Here is a 16,830-nt window from a genome sequence, read left to right on the forward strand (position 1 = left end):
CACTCTCGCTGCTCTTGCTTTGTCCTTCTTCCACCCGACTCCAGCCTTGAATGAATTTAGGCAGCCCCTTTTATCCTCACCCAGATGTACTCCAGGTGCTCCCCGGCAATCACCCGCCGACACGCCCCAGTGTGGCGAAAGTGCTGGCTGTCCTCCCGGAAGCACTCCGGGTGTCCCTGCTTCTCTTCCCCCCAGCACTTCCTGGTATGGCGGAAGTGCTGTGGTCCAGGGCTCCCAAGGCATCGGGGCGCCCCCTGGCAGTGACCACAGGACCCCTACTGGGTTGGGCTTCCAAGCCCTTAACCCGTGGCCCCCAAAACAACCAGGGTGGCGGCCCCCACATGATCCAAGGCGGGCGCACGCCCTCTTCCGGTCCTTTATGGCATCCCGGCCGGGTCATTGCCCCGGCACCTCTGACAATATACAAATATACAGTATATATATATATATATATATATATATATATATATATACGATTGCTTTGCTCGCTAACCCCTTCCCCCTCCTCACCGCCAAGCACTACACATTCGCTCCTCCAAAACCCCTCTTGAACGATGCTACAATTGGAATCAAATAACAGTTGGGTTTTTTTACCTTGTCTTTGCTCGAGCAGCTGCAGGATTGCCGCTGCTCCTATGCGGCGTGATCTGTATTTTGTGCAGCACTTCAAACGTTTTAAAGTCACTGCCTTGTCTCTCTTCTCCCCCAGACATCCTCAAACACTATTCGATTTCTTTTCGCTGTTCCGTTATTTCACCGAATAATATTTTCTGTTTGTTTGCATTAATACGATCTTTACTCTACGGCTACGCGCCATTGTGAAAAGGGGGGCTGAACGTACCCCAAGGAGACGTGTTCAATCCTCCGCAAACCCTCTTAACTGGTGATAGAATGAGAAACAAATAACAGTTGTTTTTTTGTACCTCCTCTTTGCTCAATCAGATGCTGGTTGCTGCTGCTCTCATGCCGCTTGATCTAAATTTCGTGCTGCACTTTAAACATTTTAAAGTCACTGTCTTGTCGCTCTTCTCCCCCAGACATCCTCAAACACTATTCAATCTCTTTTCACTGTTTCGTTATTTCACCAAGTAATATTTTCTGTTATTTGCACTAATGTAAGCTTTACTCTCATTTTCTTGTGTATCACGGGACTTGCATCCAAAGGTTGTAAGTAGAATGTGACTTGCCTGTCTCGCGCAAAATGAAAGTGTTTCTCTGTCTCTGTCTCTCAAAGATCTGTCTTCAAAAGATCGCGTCTCATCGCAGTCTCATCCCAAGTTTTTTTTTTTTTATAATATATATTATGAACTGTTGTCAATAAGGGGCACTCCTCAGTTATCCATGAATTTAGGTAACTATAAGAAAATCAAAAAAGTATAAAAAAAAAAGATTTATTTACAAAAATAAATTAAAATAACAAAAGAGCCTTTAAATCACACATATATACATCACACACACCCACATACAGAAACTTTTATATTGTAAAGTAAAAGCTGGCTTATAAAAAGGTGCATTTTATAACCAATAGAGAAAGTCTGCCTATTTATTCTGGTAAAAGTTGTACATGCAGGATTGCATATTGCTGTGTGTGCACCACGTCCCATTTCAAGGAAAAACAAAGAATGCTATCAGAAGTCAGCAGCTGTTTCAGTTCCACAGATAGGGTTAGGAATGTTTCCAAGAAAAAACATGATGATTTTCTTAGCTGGCTGCTTTTGAAGGTGATAAAACTGTATAAAAACTTGTTGTCAATGCCAATGTCTTTACACAGGCAACATGAAGGCACTTCTCCTCTTGGCTCTGACTGTGGCGGTTTCAGCTGGACCATCAGCCAGCAGATTTGATGGGTAACGGATGCTGCTATTGAACCATATATTTAATTTAAAATATTATTAAATAAATAATATGCATGTCTTTCTTTTCAAACCACATTTAAGACCGTACAATAACTACCCAGATATAAAATAACATAGCCAAAAATTCACTTACTTATGAAATTCAACATCGACATTATAAAGCAACCATTTGCAAGGACAAGACGCTCTCTTGTGGTCCTTTTTCTACTCTCTTTTGCAAACTTGTTTTAAGTGCTAAATTTTGGGTTGATGACTTGCATCTATCACTGTTGTGCTTGCATTTATCATTGTTGCCTTGCTTTTATCAGAGTGAAAGTCTTCAGATTGAAACCTGACAATGAATACCATGTTAACGAAATAAAAAATTTGGCAGACAAAATAAAGGTATGTAAATATTCATTGTTTCCAAATAAGTGTATAATATTAATATGGAGTGAATGCCATCAAAGCAATATAGTATCACGAAACATGTCCATACTATACACTACAGTATTTTACATATAGTACAGAATTGGGTCAAAATTGATCATGCAATAATTTGAGACTTAAAGTTTTTGTACAAACACGAAAATAAGTGGATAACATTTTATACACTCAAACTTAAACAAAGCAAAATTCAACCCCCACCAAAAAGAAAGAGAGGAGAGCCAACAACCAAAGATATTCTATGAAAGCAACAAGAAAGGAAAAGTATCCTTTTCCCTGAAATGGAAGCTTTTTGTAAAATGTTACTGATTAGATCATGCCATATTTTTAAAAAGTTTTAAACAGATCCTCTAAGTGATAATTTGACTTTATCTAATTTCAAATAGTATACAGCATCATTTACCCACCGATTTAAAAATGGTGGGGTGGGATTCTTCCAGTTGAGCAAGATAAGTCTATGTGCTAGTAGTGAGGTAAAAGCAATTACAGTTTATTTGTACTTCTCCACGTTAAGCCCATCTGGGACTACACAAAACACAGCTGTTTATGGATTCGGAGAGATTGTGACACCAAGCCTGTCTGATAGACATACAAAAACTTTTGTCCACAATTTTGTTAATTTGGTGCACGCCCAGAACATATGGCCAAGTGAGGCTAGAACTTGATTACAGTTGTCACATGTTGAATTTTGCCCTGGAAACATTTTGGACAATTTCAAATAAGATAAATGCGCTTGATAAAATATTTTTGAATGACTTTGCGCATACGAAGTTGGAGTGTATTCTGTACATGGCTGCCTTCTAGTCCTCTTCTGAAATATTAAGTAACAGATCCTTTCCCCAAAGTACCCTGGAGTCTTTGAAAGGAAGGGAATTTTTATAAATTGTAGAGATGCTATGTGAGTCTTCAAGACTGATCAATATTTCTTCTGCAATAGAACAAGGTGGAAGGTGAGGAAAATTGGGAAGGTTCTGTCTAGTAAAGTTTCTAGCATGAAAGTCGTGGAAGAACTGTGTTGATGAGAAGTTAAAGTTGAAGTGTAATTGTTTGCAGGATGCAAAGACATTATCTTAGTCTCTGAGTGTTTCAATCCATAACAATTTCCAAACATTAAATACTGCATACGTTTGAGAGGGTGGAAAAAGGTGAATGTCATGTAGAGGTGCAACAGATAAAAGTTTTTTCTGTTCTTAAAGTGCTTCCTACTTTAGTTCCATATTCTGAGTGAATGAAAGGCAACTGGATTATTAGTGTATTGACGATAATTTGTATTAACTGGGGTAAAGAGTGGGGAATATAAAGAACTACTGCAAACATTTTGTGATTGTAGAGGGCGCTATACCAGCACTTAACCCAACACAGACAGACATGGGAGGCACACTTATAAAAACAAACTGCTTTCCCCGTTCCCACAGGCACACAACACAGTCCTGAACACAAGCACTATCCGCGCAGTACTATACTTTATTTTCTTTTCCTCTTTCTCTTTCTCTGCCACTCCTCTCCAGCAAGCTTCATACACTACCACCCAACTCTGGCTCCCAGAATAGTGTCTGCTGCTCCCTTATATAGGTCACCCAGAAGTGCTCCAGGCACTCGTTGACCCACTTTCGGCAGCACTTCTGGGTGTGGTGGAAGAACCGCCCACACAACCACAGGGACAGTACTAGCACATCCTGACAGCACCCCCGGATCTCAACAGGGCTGTAACAAACTTCAATTCCAGTGAAGTCCTGCGGGAGTCCAAGATATTGCTGCCATCCAGGGGGGCTGCCATCTAGCGTTCCAGGGGAAGTGATGCTCTGTCCACACTTGCTCTCCCAGTCCATACAATGAAGGGGCATCCCGGCCGGACAAGAACCCCAGCCATCTGTGACAGCTTATTTCTACTGCAGATGAGGCTTGTGTATATTCGTCGATTTTGGTCACTGTCCAGATCTTTACAGCTTGTATATTTGCCACCCAGTAATAAAATTTAAAATTAAGTAGTACCATGCTTCCTTCTACTTTAGGTCATTGTAGAGTCACCCTTTGGATGCATGGATGTTACAAATTCAAATAAAATAAGTTTATGATTAAATCTAATTTCTTAAAAAATGATTTGTAAATCTATATAGGGATACTGTGAAATAGGAAGAGAAGCTTGGGAAGGATGGTCATCTTAACAACGTTGATGCTCCCTGCTAATATAAGGTGGAGAGTAGACCATCTGTTCTTGTCTTGTTTAATTTTTTTCCATGCAGACAGCAAATTTTTGCTGAAAAAAAGCTTTATATTCATTTGTGATATTTACCCCTAGATATTTAAACTGATCTGCTAAGATAAATAGGAAGGTGTCTAGTCTAATATTGAGTGCTAGAGAATTCATTGGAAAAATCACACTTTCATTCAAATTGATTTTGAGTCAAGGTATCTTTTGAAAACCTGCTAATGCTTTTAGGAAATGCTGGCAAGGAATTTTGTGGGGCAAATATATACAGTATTGTATTAACTGCATATAGTGGCATTTTCTGTTCAAATCATTCTCTGAAAATCCCTTTTATCCCTGAAAAATTTCAAAAGTATATAACCAGTGGTTCAGTGGCAATTGCAAAGAGCAAAGGTGACAAGGGGCATCCATGTCGACTACAATGTTTTAGTTTGAAGTAATCCAAACTAATGCTGTTAATAAAAATAGAGATTTCTGGACTAGTATAAAGTAGTTTGATCCATGCACATATGTTTGGGCCAAACCCAAATTTGTGCAATGTGGTAAATAGGTAGTCCCATTCAACCATATCAAATACTTTTTCTGCATCTAAACATAATAAGATCTCTGTTGTGTTAGACTTAATGGGTGAACATATATTAAACAAATGTTGAATGTTTCTCAAATCAAGAAACTAATTTTCTGAGATTGCATAAATAAACAGGTGACTACTTTTTTCAAGCAGTTCTCAAACTGAAATGAATTGTGACTTAAGAGAAAAATCTGCAGGAGTGGTGTGTTTATTTTAGCAACATAAGATCTCCACAACAAAGTTGAACACTGCAAATCTGACATGCAGTATGGCAATACGTATGTTTATCTTTTATGACAGAATTTATTGTAACAATAACAGTTATTGTTAATGGAAATAACTGACTTAATCAAAACAACCAATCTATACCCTTCAAAGGGCAATAAAGAGCTGAAGAGTATGATTTCTGTAAACGCACCTAAAGATACTGAGGTTTTTGCTTAGTTACAGGCATCTGCTTTTTTGTTTCCCTCGTCAGCTTAATTTCTGGACTCCTGAAGGAGCTGATCTGGTCACTTCTCACCTTAACGTGGATATCCAGGTCAATGATGAAGATGTCTTACTTGTAAAGGATCTTTTGCAGAGAAGTGGAATGGAATATGAGTATGTTTAAGTTATAACACACAGACATTTTTGTGTTAATATATAATGTATATAGAAAATATGTCCCTTCCTCTATATAAATGTTTATAGAGTTCTAATTGAGGATCTGCAGAAGGCAATTGAGAGACAGTTTGACAACAAGCACCGCTCAACAGTTGGGTATAGCTATGAGAAATACAACTCCTGGGAAAAGGTATGAAAGTATTAAGTATTTTTGTATTAAGTACATAAATGTTGCAAGTAAAATATTTTGCTCAAATGCGTTCCAGAAAACAAAAAAGTACCCTTTTAAGGTTTTTGATTTAATGTTAGATTACTCTACTTCATTTGCAAAAAATTGACATTTCAGACATCAGTTATTTTTCATATCACTTTTTTTTTCTCATCAGATTGCAGAGTGGGCTGAGAGCATGGCTACAGAAAACCCCACTCTAGTTACTAAAACACAGATTGGACAAACTTTTGAAGGAAGACCCATGGTTCTTTTAAAGGTAACACTGAGCATTTAGGTAGCTTGTGTGGTGAAGCATTGTAGCACAATATACTGTATGGCCTGTTGCATGTTATTGTACTATACAACTTCGGCAATAATGTCAGGCATATGTTTCTGAAAACTGTAGGTTTAATTGACTGGTTTGTGTATGGCTATACTTGCATTTAAAAAAATATCAAAAATGGTAAAGAATAAATGGTGTAATTCAAGCAAAAGTGTCCAAATCATGTAGAACACCAGCTCTTCACTTATTCCAATGCAGGATTAATGAAAAATTAAATTAACACTTCACGGATTATCTTCTGCAAGCTTTAAGTATGCATCATGTTACATTCTCACACAAACTCTCTTGTGTTTTATTCTTTAGCCTTGAAATGGGTAACCAGATTTTCATTGTTTTTTCACGGGGCTAATTTTTCACTTAAATAACACTGCATTCAACCCAAATGTGAGCTACATGAAACTTTGCACAAATGTGCTTTATTTGAGTTGATTATGATTATAAAGTATCACAAACAAAGGAATAGTAGGCTATGCTGAGTTAGTGTTAGAGAGATTTTTAAAGCTTTGGGAGGTGGTAGGGAGAATATTTTTAAGAGAAACGTTTATCTCAAAAAGTACTAGATAGTGGACTAGTATTTCATATAATGCTACAGCACATAATCTGTATGATTTATTTAGACAATATTATACTATAATGATAACTACTTATTGTGTTTCATTCTGTCACTATTATATATTATTAGCCGATATTATATTATGGTAATAACTACTTACTGTGTTTCATTCTGTCACTATTTTCTAAACTTAAGTTTTCAGTCAGAATATGATACCAGCCCATTCCATGGTGTACTAACAGGGACAATTATGGCTGAAAATCAGTCAGACTGCACACCATTAAGATTGTTTAATGAAACCAGGTTAAAACCTGAGCAGGAAATCATTTGTAAGTGCATATTCTAAACAAATAGGTCAATTTTCCAAAATACATTTTAGTTCATCAGAAAAATGAAAGTAACTACTTAGCCTTATCATAAGCAGAAAAAATTACAAACTAGGCACGGTATAGATTTATTTTCCTTGTTTTTTCAATTAACAAAATTGTCAAAAAGTAACCAATAAGCAATATATTTAATCAAATAAAAAAGAAAATGGGTTTCATATACTGCAAGTCAGTGGTACTTTAAGTGTTTCAAGAGATATGTACAGAGATCAACGTGCTTGGAGGCAGCAATGTTATGCCCTATAGTTACCAGTATGCTGTAGTCATTTTTTATTTAGATTATTAGATTAGTTTAGATAAACTTTATTAATACCAAAGGGAAATTCACATGCATACAGCAGCGGCAACATAAGTAATTTATGCTTTATTTTAATTTATGTATTTATACATTGTGAGACGAGCCCCGGACACAGACAGACGGACAACGTTTGGTCACCCAACACACACATATTTATTTACACTATTTACAGTTTAGTTCGTGTAAAAAACCAGTGCCTCTGCACCAATCCCCAAAAGTCCAGGCCTCTCTCTCCAGTGCCTTTCTTCAGGCCGCATCCACTCATCTCTCGCAAGACTCCCGTCCACATCCACCCGAATCCAGTCATCGAATGAAGAGAGGCGGCCCCTTTTATCATCACCCGGATCTGCTCCAAGTGTTTCCCGGTAATCTTCCACCGACATGCCCCAGTGTGGCGGAAGTGCCGGCTGCATCCCCAGAAGCACCCCGGGTGTCCCTGCTCTTCTTCCCTCCAGTACTTCCTGGTGTGGCAGAAGTGCTGAGGTCCAGGGCTCTCCAGGCACCGGGGCACTCCCTGGTGGTGACCATGGGCCCCCTCAGGGCTGTGCTTCAAAGCTCTGTACCCGTGGTCCCCATAGCAACCAGAGTGGCTGCCCCCACGTGGTCTGAGATGGGCACACGTCCTCTTCTGCTCCTCCAAGGCATCCCGGCCAGGTCGTTGACCCAGGCATCTGCCACAACATACATACACACACGCAACAATACAGTATATATATGTATATATTTAAATATATATATATAAAATATACTGTGTTTATGTGTGTAAAATATATAAGAAACTTGTCATTGATCTATCAACATTGTTTCTACTCTAACTCTTAAATGGTTCATAAATGTAACTTGGTTACTATAAAATAATTCTGCTTCAATACTCTGATATTAATTAACTATGAACATATGCAAAAGAAGAAGGACAAGGAAAATTTGATCATATAACACAAATTACACAATTACATATTCTATGTAGCGATACTAGTGTGTACTAGGAAATTTCATTGTAAGGTATATGTCACTAAATACAGAAATCATTCTTTTTTATTACAGTTAGGTAAAAATACAGGATTTGCTAAGCCTGCCATCTTCATGGACTGTGGTATTCATGCAAGAGAATGGATCTCCCCAGCTTTTTGTCAGTGGTTTGTAAAAGAGGTTGGCACCGTTATGTTTTATATTTCTATGTAATTCCTTTAAATTATTAATGTAATATAATGATATATATGATTTTGAAAAAGAAGAGAATTTAAAAGACTGCCAATGCAAACACTATATACAAATGATTTTATTTATATATATATATATATATATATATATATATATATATATATATATATATATATATATATATATATATATATATATATATATATATATATATATATATATATACTGCTCAAAAAAATTAAAGGAACACTTTTTAATGAGAGTATAGCATCAAGTCAATGAAATTTCTGGGATACTGATCTTGTCAGTTAAGTAGCAGAGGAGGTTGTTAATCAGTTTCAGCTGCTGTGGTGTTAATGAAATTAACAACAGATGCACTAGAGGGGCAACAATGAGATGACCCCCAAAACAGGAATGGTTTAACAGGTGGAGGCCACTGACATTTTTCCCTCCTCATCTTTTCTGACTGTTTCTTCACTAGTTTTGCATTTGGCTACAGTCAGTGTCACTATTGGTACCATGAGGTGATACCTGGACCCTACAGAAGTTGCACAGGTAGTCCAACTTCTCCAGAATGGCACATCAATATGTACCATTGCCAGAAGGTTTGCTGTGTCTTCTAGGACAGTCTCAAGGGCATGGAGGAGATTCCAGGAGACAAGCAGTTACTGTAGAAGAGCTAGACAGGGCCATAGAAGGTTCTTAACCCATTAGCAGGACCGGTATCTGCTCCTTTGGGAAAAGCAGAACAGGATGAGCACTGTCAGAGCCCTACAAAATGACCTCCAACAGGCCACTGGTGTGAATGTCTCTGACCAAACAACCAGAAAGACTTCATGAGGGTGACCCAAGGGCCCCATGTCCTCTAATGGGCCCTGAGCTCACTGCCCAGCAGCATGCAGCTCGATTGGCATTCGCCATAGAATACCAGAATTGGCAGATGCACCACTGGTGCCCTGTGCTTTTCACAGATGAGAGAAGGTTCACCCTGAGCACGTGACAGAAGTGAAAGGGTCTGGAGAAGCCATGGAGAACATTATGCTGCCTGTAACATCATTCAGCATGAGCACTTTGGTGGTGGGTTAATGATTGTCTGTGGAGGCATATCCATGGAGGGTCACACAGACCGCTACAGGCTTGACAAAGGCACCTTGGCTGCCATTAGGTATCAGGATGAAATCCTTGGACCCATTGTCAGACCCTATGCTGGTGCAGTGGCTCCTGGTGCACGACAATTCCTGGCCTCATGTGGTGAGAGTATGCAGGCAGTTCCTGGAGGATGAAGGAATTGATACCATTGACTGGCCTCCACACTTTCCTGACCTAAATCCAATAGAACACCTTTGGGACATTATGTTTTGGTCCATCCAATGCCACCAGGTTGCACCTCAGACTGTCCAGGAGCTCAGTGATGCCCTGGTCGAGTTCTGGGAGGAGATCCCCCACAACACCATCTGTCGTCTCATTAGGAGCATGCACCGATGTTGTCAGGCATGTATACAAGAACACAGGGGCCATACAAAGTGCTGCGTACAATTTTGAGTTGCTGCAATCAAATTTTTGCAAAATGGACTATCCTGACACATAGTTTTTTCACTTTGATTTTTGGGGCGTCTTTGAATTCGGGGCTCTGTAGGTTGATCATTTTCATTTCCATCAAACGATGTGGCATCCTTTCGTTCCTAACACATTACCCAGTCTATATCAGTATAGATATCCAGGAGGATTTCTTTTTCCCATTGAGATCTGATGTGTTTTCAAAGTGTTCCTTTAATTTTTTGAGCAGTATATATATATATATATATATATATATATATATATATATATATATATATATACTGTATGTATGTCAGCTAACTTACTCTTAAAAAAATCTTCATTTATACCTTCTTTTAGATACAATGAATTTCTCACTCCAGGAACCCACACAGACATTACACTGTCCAAGTTACTGCACCAACAGTGCCTTACTAGCTGTTCCTTAGTGCACAATATTTAATCACCAATTACATCATACATAAAATACATTCAAATATACATGCATGTATACATTTTCAAATCTGTTTAATCCAATTCAGGATTGGGGTAGCTGGGTAAATGGCATTAACCATTCCTTTGTAGTGTGTCACTTTATTGCAGGACACACAGAAGCACACACCAAACACTGGAATCATTTCAAAATAACTAACTAATCTCATTTGCGCATGTCAGTGTATATGGGAGAAAAATCCAAGCAGACATGTGGAGAATGTGCACCGTACACACAGACAACCCAAGATGCTGACAGCCATGCTAACCTCTACACAACCTTATCACCTACTAATCACATCAGTCCTATCCAAAGCAGACAAAAGATCTGAGCAGTGAGACGTTCTCTGGTTACAAAACATCAACACATGCCACCAAGATCACTTACTTCTGATTACAACTTTTATCAAGCATTTTAAATGAAAAATCCTTTACACACACAGAACACCACCAGTGTGGAATTTCCAGATAAAAAAATACTTAAAATGTAGTTTTTGTAAATTAAAATGATAACACTGCTGAGGAGTATTACTTTTGAGTTTGTGGCTAGTGGCTTGCATTCTGTGTTGTGGTTTGCTTTATTTTAATTTTGGCATTATTATTTTTACATGAGTAACACACTGTTTACAGTACACTATTAATGTAGTATAATGTAATGGCTGTGTAGGATCTCAACCTCCTTCTGTGGAGCTGATTAAACAGTTAATGTATGTGAAAGATGCAGATGGACATTCCATTACCAGTGTTATAGCAGAGAATTCAAAAAACATGAAAAAATGCATATACTTATTTATATAAATAAAATCATGATTGGCCAACCAACTGTGTACCATGATCTTAAATATTTACTGTTTCTATAAGTTGATTACTATTATTATTAATAGTGTTATATTATGATTATCATCATCATCATTAATGTATTTTTACAGGCTGTGACATCATATGGGTCTGACCCTGAAATGACCAGTCTACTCAACAACATGGATGTGTTGGTCCTGCCAGTTTTTAACATTGATGGCTACGTCTACACATGGACCAGGGTATAATTATATCTGCTCTGTGGCATTAGGTTATACTTCCATTGCATTTTATGTAGATGAATGACTTTGAAAATCAAAGAAAATGTTAAGATAGTCTTAAAAGTGAAGTAAAGGTAGGTTTAGAAACTTGTTCAGTGTCACAAGGTGAATAAACCAATAAACTTGAAGTATGTAGTCTGAAATTAGGCTATTACCTGTCACTCAGATGTCAGATGCTGTGAGAAACTTGTATATATTTTTGACTTTCCTCTTGTTTTAGCTGTATCGTTGCAAGCTTTCCTTGAGCCCTGTCCCTTTTTGGCCTCTGTCACTAGCAATTTCCAGGTTTCATCCCACTGCTAGTTAGGCAGAGCCACGGAAAAGACCTGAAAAGTTGGCACATTCAACTTATATTGCTACTTTTTGATTCCCAAAAAAACATCCACTTGAGGGTTCCAGAAAGAACCTTAATTTGTTTAGATCAGTAACAGGTTCTAAAAACAAACATGAACAAATGATATCAGATTTGTGAAATGTCAGTGGGTCATTTTTTAAAAAAGACTTTTGTTGCCTTCAAAACTCAGGTTTTCTTGATCTTACTGTATCCTGCCAGGTAGCCTACCATGCAGTATATTATTGTTTTCCTGCTTTGTCTACATATTAGGAATGTTTTCAAAGATCCAATTTCACATGCAAAGAGTCCTTCTCAGAATGAAATGGTTCTTTGTTGAGCAATGGTTCAATGAAGCAACCCAGGAAAAAGCAATTACAGAACTGTTTATTTTTAAAGGTGTATGCTGTATTTCAGTCAGGCCTCATTTTCCTGTATACCACTTTGACATGCTTCTCCATACAAATGCTCCCACCCAAGGTCACGTAGAAGCTTCCTGAAGTTAATCAAGTGGTTGTCTACCATTTAGGTTTCCGTTTTAGACTAGTAAGTCCAAAAGTGCACAATGAATCTGTGACATCACTGTCATCATTGTATGAACCATTAGAAATGCAGAAATACTAAACAAGGTTTTATTTGTTAAATTACATTTTCTAATTAATAATACAAATTAAGCATCTTTAGAAATGCTTATTGATTTATTACTTATTTGTATTACAAACTAAATATACTATTCAATTCCTATTTATTATTTTACCAACATTATTCAGTAGCAATAGATAAAACATGAAAAATACTCAAGTCAGTATTAAATGTTCTTCTCATGTATGTTTATTCTAGGACAGAATGTGGAGAAAAACACGCTCCAAGAATTCTGGTACAACTTGTGTTGGTACTGACCCTAATCGAAACTTTAATGCTGGGTGGTGTAGTAAGTATCCAAAGAAACGTATGGTTTATGACATATAAAGATTAACCACCATAAAATATACAATGAAAAAATTAATTATAAGCATTTTATTAATTTTATATAGGATATATTATGAAGAACAACATCATAAATAAGTAACCATACATATATTTTTATAAAGCTAACAATGGTAGACATACCTAATCTGAAGATAACACCGAAAGTCTAGGAAATCTTGCAAAACACTTACAAGAAAGGTTTACTCTGTATTTAAAAAGCAACTTTTTTGCAGCAGAAAACTGATATATCCAATTTGAATTTGAAATTTCTATACAGCTGTGGGTGCTTCCAAACAACCATGTAGTGAAACCTATTGCGGCTCAAGAGTGGAATCTGAAATTGAGGTCAAAGCTGTTGCTGATTTCATCCGAAAAAACCGTTCCATCATCAAGGCCTACCTGACAATCCATTCCTACTCCCAACTGCTCCTGTTCCCTTATTCATACACTACAGACTTAGCGGCACACCACAGTGAACTGGTATGTGAACTCATGAGGGATTGTTTTATTAATGGTTTTACCACTGATATTTAAAGTGTCCTTGTATTGATAAAATACATGCTGCACATTCCCTGGTGTGTCAGTGGATGTGTGAGAAAAAATAAATAAAACAGCTAACAAGGGTCTCCCACATGGATCAAGAATGAAGTTGATTGATAAGGCATCTAGCAGTGCAGAGATCTGACTGCCTGAATAGAAGCTTCTTCCTCCAATTTTAATATTAATCAAATTTTCAGCTTCTAGCAAAATGCCAAATGCAATCGAAGACATTTATGTGTGATCCATCTGTCTATCTATGATTTATTATTCTGTTTCACTTTTTATTAATCAAATGTGTTAATATTTATGCATATGTTGAGTTTTAATTACTGCACCTCTGTTTAGCTTGACATTGCAAGAACTGCTTCAAATGCATTGTACAGCCTTTATGGTACCCGCTACACAAGTGGTCCTGGAGCAGTGACGATATGTAAGTTTATCAATTGCATTTTTCTTCTTTATTAACCTAGTGACATTACATTTAAAGAAGTAAAGAAAGAATAGAGCAAAACATTAAATCAAAAATTAGTATGTGGAAATATGGAAAAAATAAGTACATATAAACTGAGAAAACAAAGTTTGCCAAGATTTAACCAGATGTAGGGTTTCTTTAAGTCGCTCTAAAGAGGGGGGAAAAAAAAGCTTGGTACTGTACCACATACCAGAGCTCCCAAATACTGAGATACTTGCGGGATGGAGTCTAAGAAAATAATTTTATACGACATTAATTTAAACCATCAAACAAACACTTTAAATATATAAAACATGTCAGACAAATACAATCATGTTGCTGCACACATGGGGTTAAATAATTAAAAAAAAATAGAAAAACTCAGTGAATAAAATAATGAACATAATCCTACTTAATTGTATACTGTAATTAATTTACATATTTTCTTCTCATGATTACAGTTTATAGCAGGAAGCGTCTAATGATTTCTTACTTCCTAGTCATTTTTCATCATATATTTAATGCATGCAGTGAATATTGTATGCAGTATCTTATTTAAATATTTCCCTTTGTAAATCCATTTGGAAAATGAGCATGTAAATATTGTGCCAATAAAGCAATAATTTTAAAACCAGTTTACTTCTTCCCATTAAAGTAGTTATTGCTGCATCAAACACTAGCAAATTTAGAAAAACACCACCACACCATGGATGTCACTAGTAAAAGAATTTACTAAAAAAACAAGGGGTACCAGTCAGTCAGTCATTTTCCAACCTGCTGTATTCTAACACAGAGTCATGGGGGTCTGCTGGAGCCAATCCCAGCAAACACAGGGCGCAAGGCTGGAACAAACCCCACGCAGGGCATGTTAGCCATTATGAATGTAGTGAAAAGTCAGGCAAATTGACACCTTTTATTGGCTAACTAATTTAGCCAATAAAAGGTGTCATTTTGCTTGACTTTTCACTAAAAAAACCAAGAAGTCCATATAAAATTACAGCTCTGTATTACATTTATAAATACCTAAGAAAACAAATTCAATTCCTATGGTAGTAATGTGAATTTTGGATAAATAATCATTTTTAAAAATTAAAAGAATCACATTATGCATGCAGGGTCAAGAATTCCACAACTTGTGCATATAAGTAAAGCTACAGTATATATCAACTGACTGACTGACAAGTAATTGTTGGTCATTTCCAAAACAACCTAAGGGAAAATGGTTTTCACTAATGGATCAATCTCATTGCCCTGGGGACAAGAAAAACACAACCTCAAAATGAAAAAGAAAAAAAAAATCAGAGAAAACCTCAAAGATGTTTCCCATTTAACAGTCGAAAAACGGCAATCCTAGTGCTGGTCAATGGCGGTACATCCGAATGCAGTTCAGCTCCATCCATATATTTTTTTATTAAATCATGACCTTTTTATGTTACATATTCAAAACTATATTTAGAAGAATAATTATCAACACTATGTGATATCATAAATGAAAAAATTAATTCATTCATTACTATATGGCTATCGCATAGAATAAAATATTGTCCCACATAGTTTAAAAAATGTAAGATATTCATTAGTTATGAGTTAAAAATGACAAGTTCAGTTCATAAGTATGTGATTAGTACTCTACACATTTTACTGTTCCTTTGTGGATTTATCACGATGATGTGTTATCATGAAATTGATTGATGAATGAAAGCATTAATTACTACTAGCATTATGTAACACAAACATATTATTATTAGTAACACTAGTTAAATTGGGCTGGCTAAATGTATGCTGACATTTTTAGATGAATCATATTCATCAAAGTGCCATTTTATCATAGGTGTGCATTTTGTGTGTTCATGTTTTTATTTCCATGTGTTCAGAATGTAACTCTTCATTACCCAGTCCACTTCAGTGAAGGTCAACATCTGACATATTATTTTTATGTTTCAAAATGGTAAATGACTGCAGACAAAAACACTGGTTTTCGTGTATTTTATGTAGTAAGTTAGATATACCTGCTTCATAATTTTTGAAACAATATTTGTTTCCTTCAGACCCTGCTGCTGGTGGTTCAGATGACTGGGCCTATGACTTAGGGATAAAGTACTCTTTCACTTTTGAACTTCGTGATGAAGGTCGCTTTGGATTCTTGCTTCCAGAGTCACAGATCAAGCCAACATGTGAGGAGACTATGCTTGCTGTCAAATACATTGCAACATATGTTCAAGAGCACAACTATTGAAAAAATTAAATAAAATAAAATGAATCTTCAAAATTATCTAATGGTTTCTGCCTTCTACTCAGCTCCCTGCAACCCAAATAACTGATTGAGCTGCTTTCAACAATGGCTGATTTGATAGTTTTGTCAGCTACTACTGGAAAGGGTTGTGTTTTTTTTTTAATAAAGCAACATTGAAAACAATAACTTCATACCAATAATACAGAGAAGTGTTCAGCTGTGATCTTGTTATCAAACAGAATACAATTAAATTTTTTAAATAGTTCCATAAAACAATTACTCCAGCATTTTATATTTAATGGTCTAAATAGCTCCTAAAATAGAAAATAAATCATGAATTCCCAGTCAGGAAGCCGATTGTTCTTTAGATTACTCCATTGCTGGCCCTAAATCAACATTGTCAGGATTGTTTCATAAAAAATGGCTATTCGCAGCATTACATTCGGTGAGCATCAACTATTTAATTAAAATAAATATACAGTATTGGTAATAAGGCCATCATTGCACTGGATATATTAAACACTGTATATTTTACATATACACAGTGTTGTGATCAGATAGGTAGTTCCACACACTGCA

The 16,830-nt window shown here is 36.6% G+C and overlaps 1 protein-coding gene across 1 annotated transcript; it reads left to right on the forward strand.

Annotated features, from left to right (window-relative positions):
- Positions 1–1,743: 1,743 nt before the first annotated feature.
- cpb1 (carboxypeptidase B1 (tissue)) lies at positions 1,744–16,290 on the forward strand. Its single transcript, XM_039760660.1, has 11 exons — positions 1,744–1,847; positions 2,165–2,240; positions 5,541–5,665; positions 5,756–5,858; positions 6,055–6,156; positions 8,504–8,608; positions 11,578–11,688; positions 12,899–12,989; positions 13,305–13,507; positions 13,913–13,997; positions 16,067–16,290. Exons 1-11 carry the CDS (start codon positions 1,777–1,779, stop codon positions 16,252–16,254), a joined length of 1,260 nt encoding a protein of 419 aa, XP_039616594.1. The 5' UTR covers positions 1,744–1,776; the 3' UTR covers positions 16,255–16,290.
- Positions 16,291–16,830: the final 540 nt, after the last annotated feature.

Source organism: Polypterus senegalus, chromosome 1, assembly GCF_016835505.1.
Source record: "Polypterus senegalus isolate Bchr_013 chromosome 1, ASM1683550v1, whole genome shotgun sequence".
NCBI classification, from domain to species: Eukaryota; Metazoa; Chordata; class Cladistia; order Polypteriformes; family Polypteridae; genus Polypterus; species Polypterus senegalus.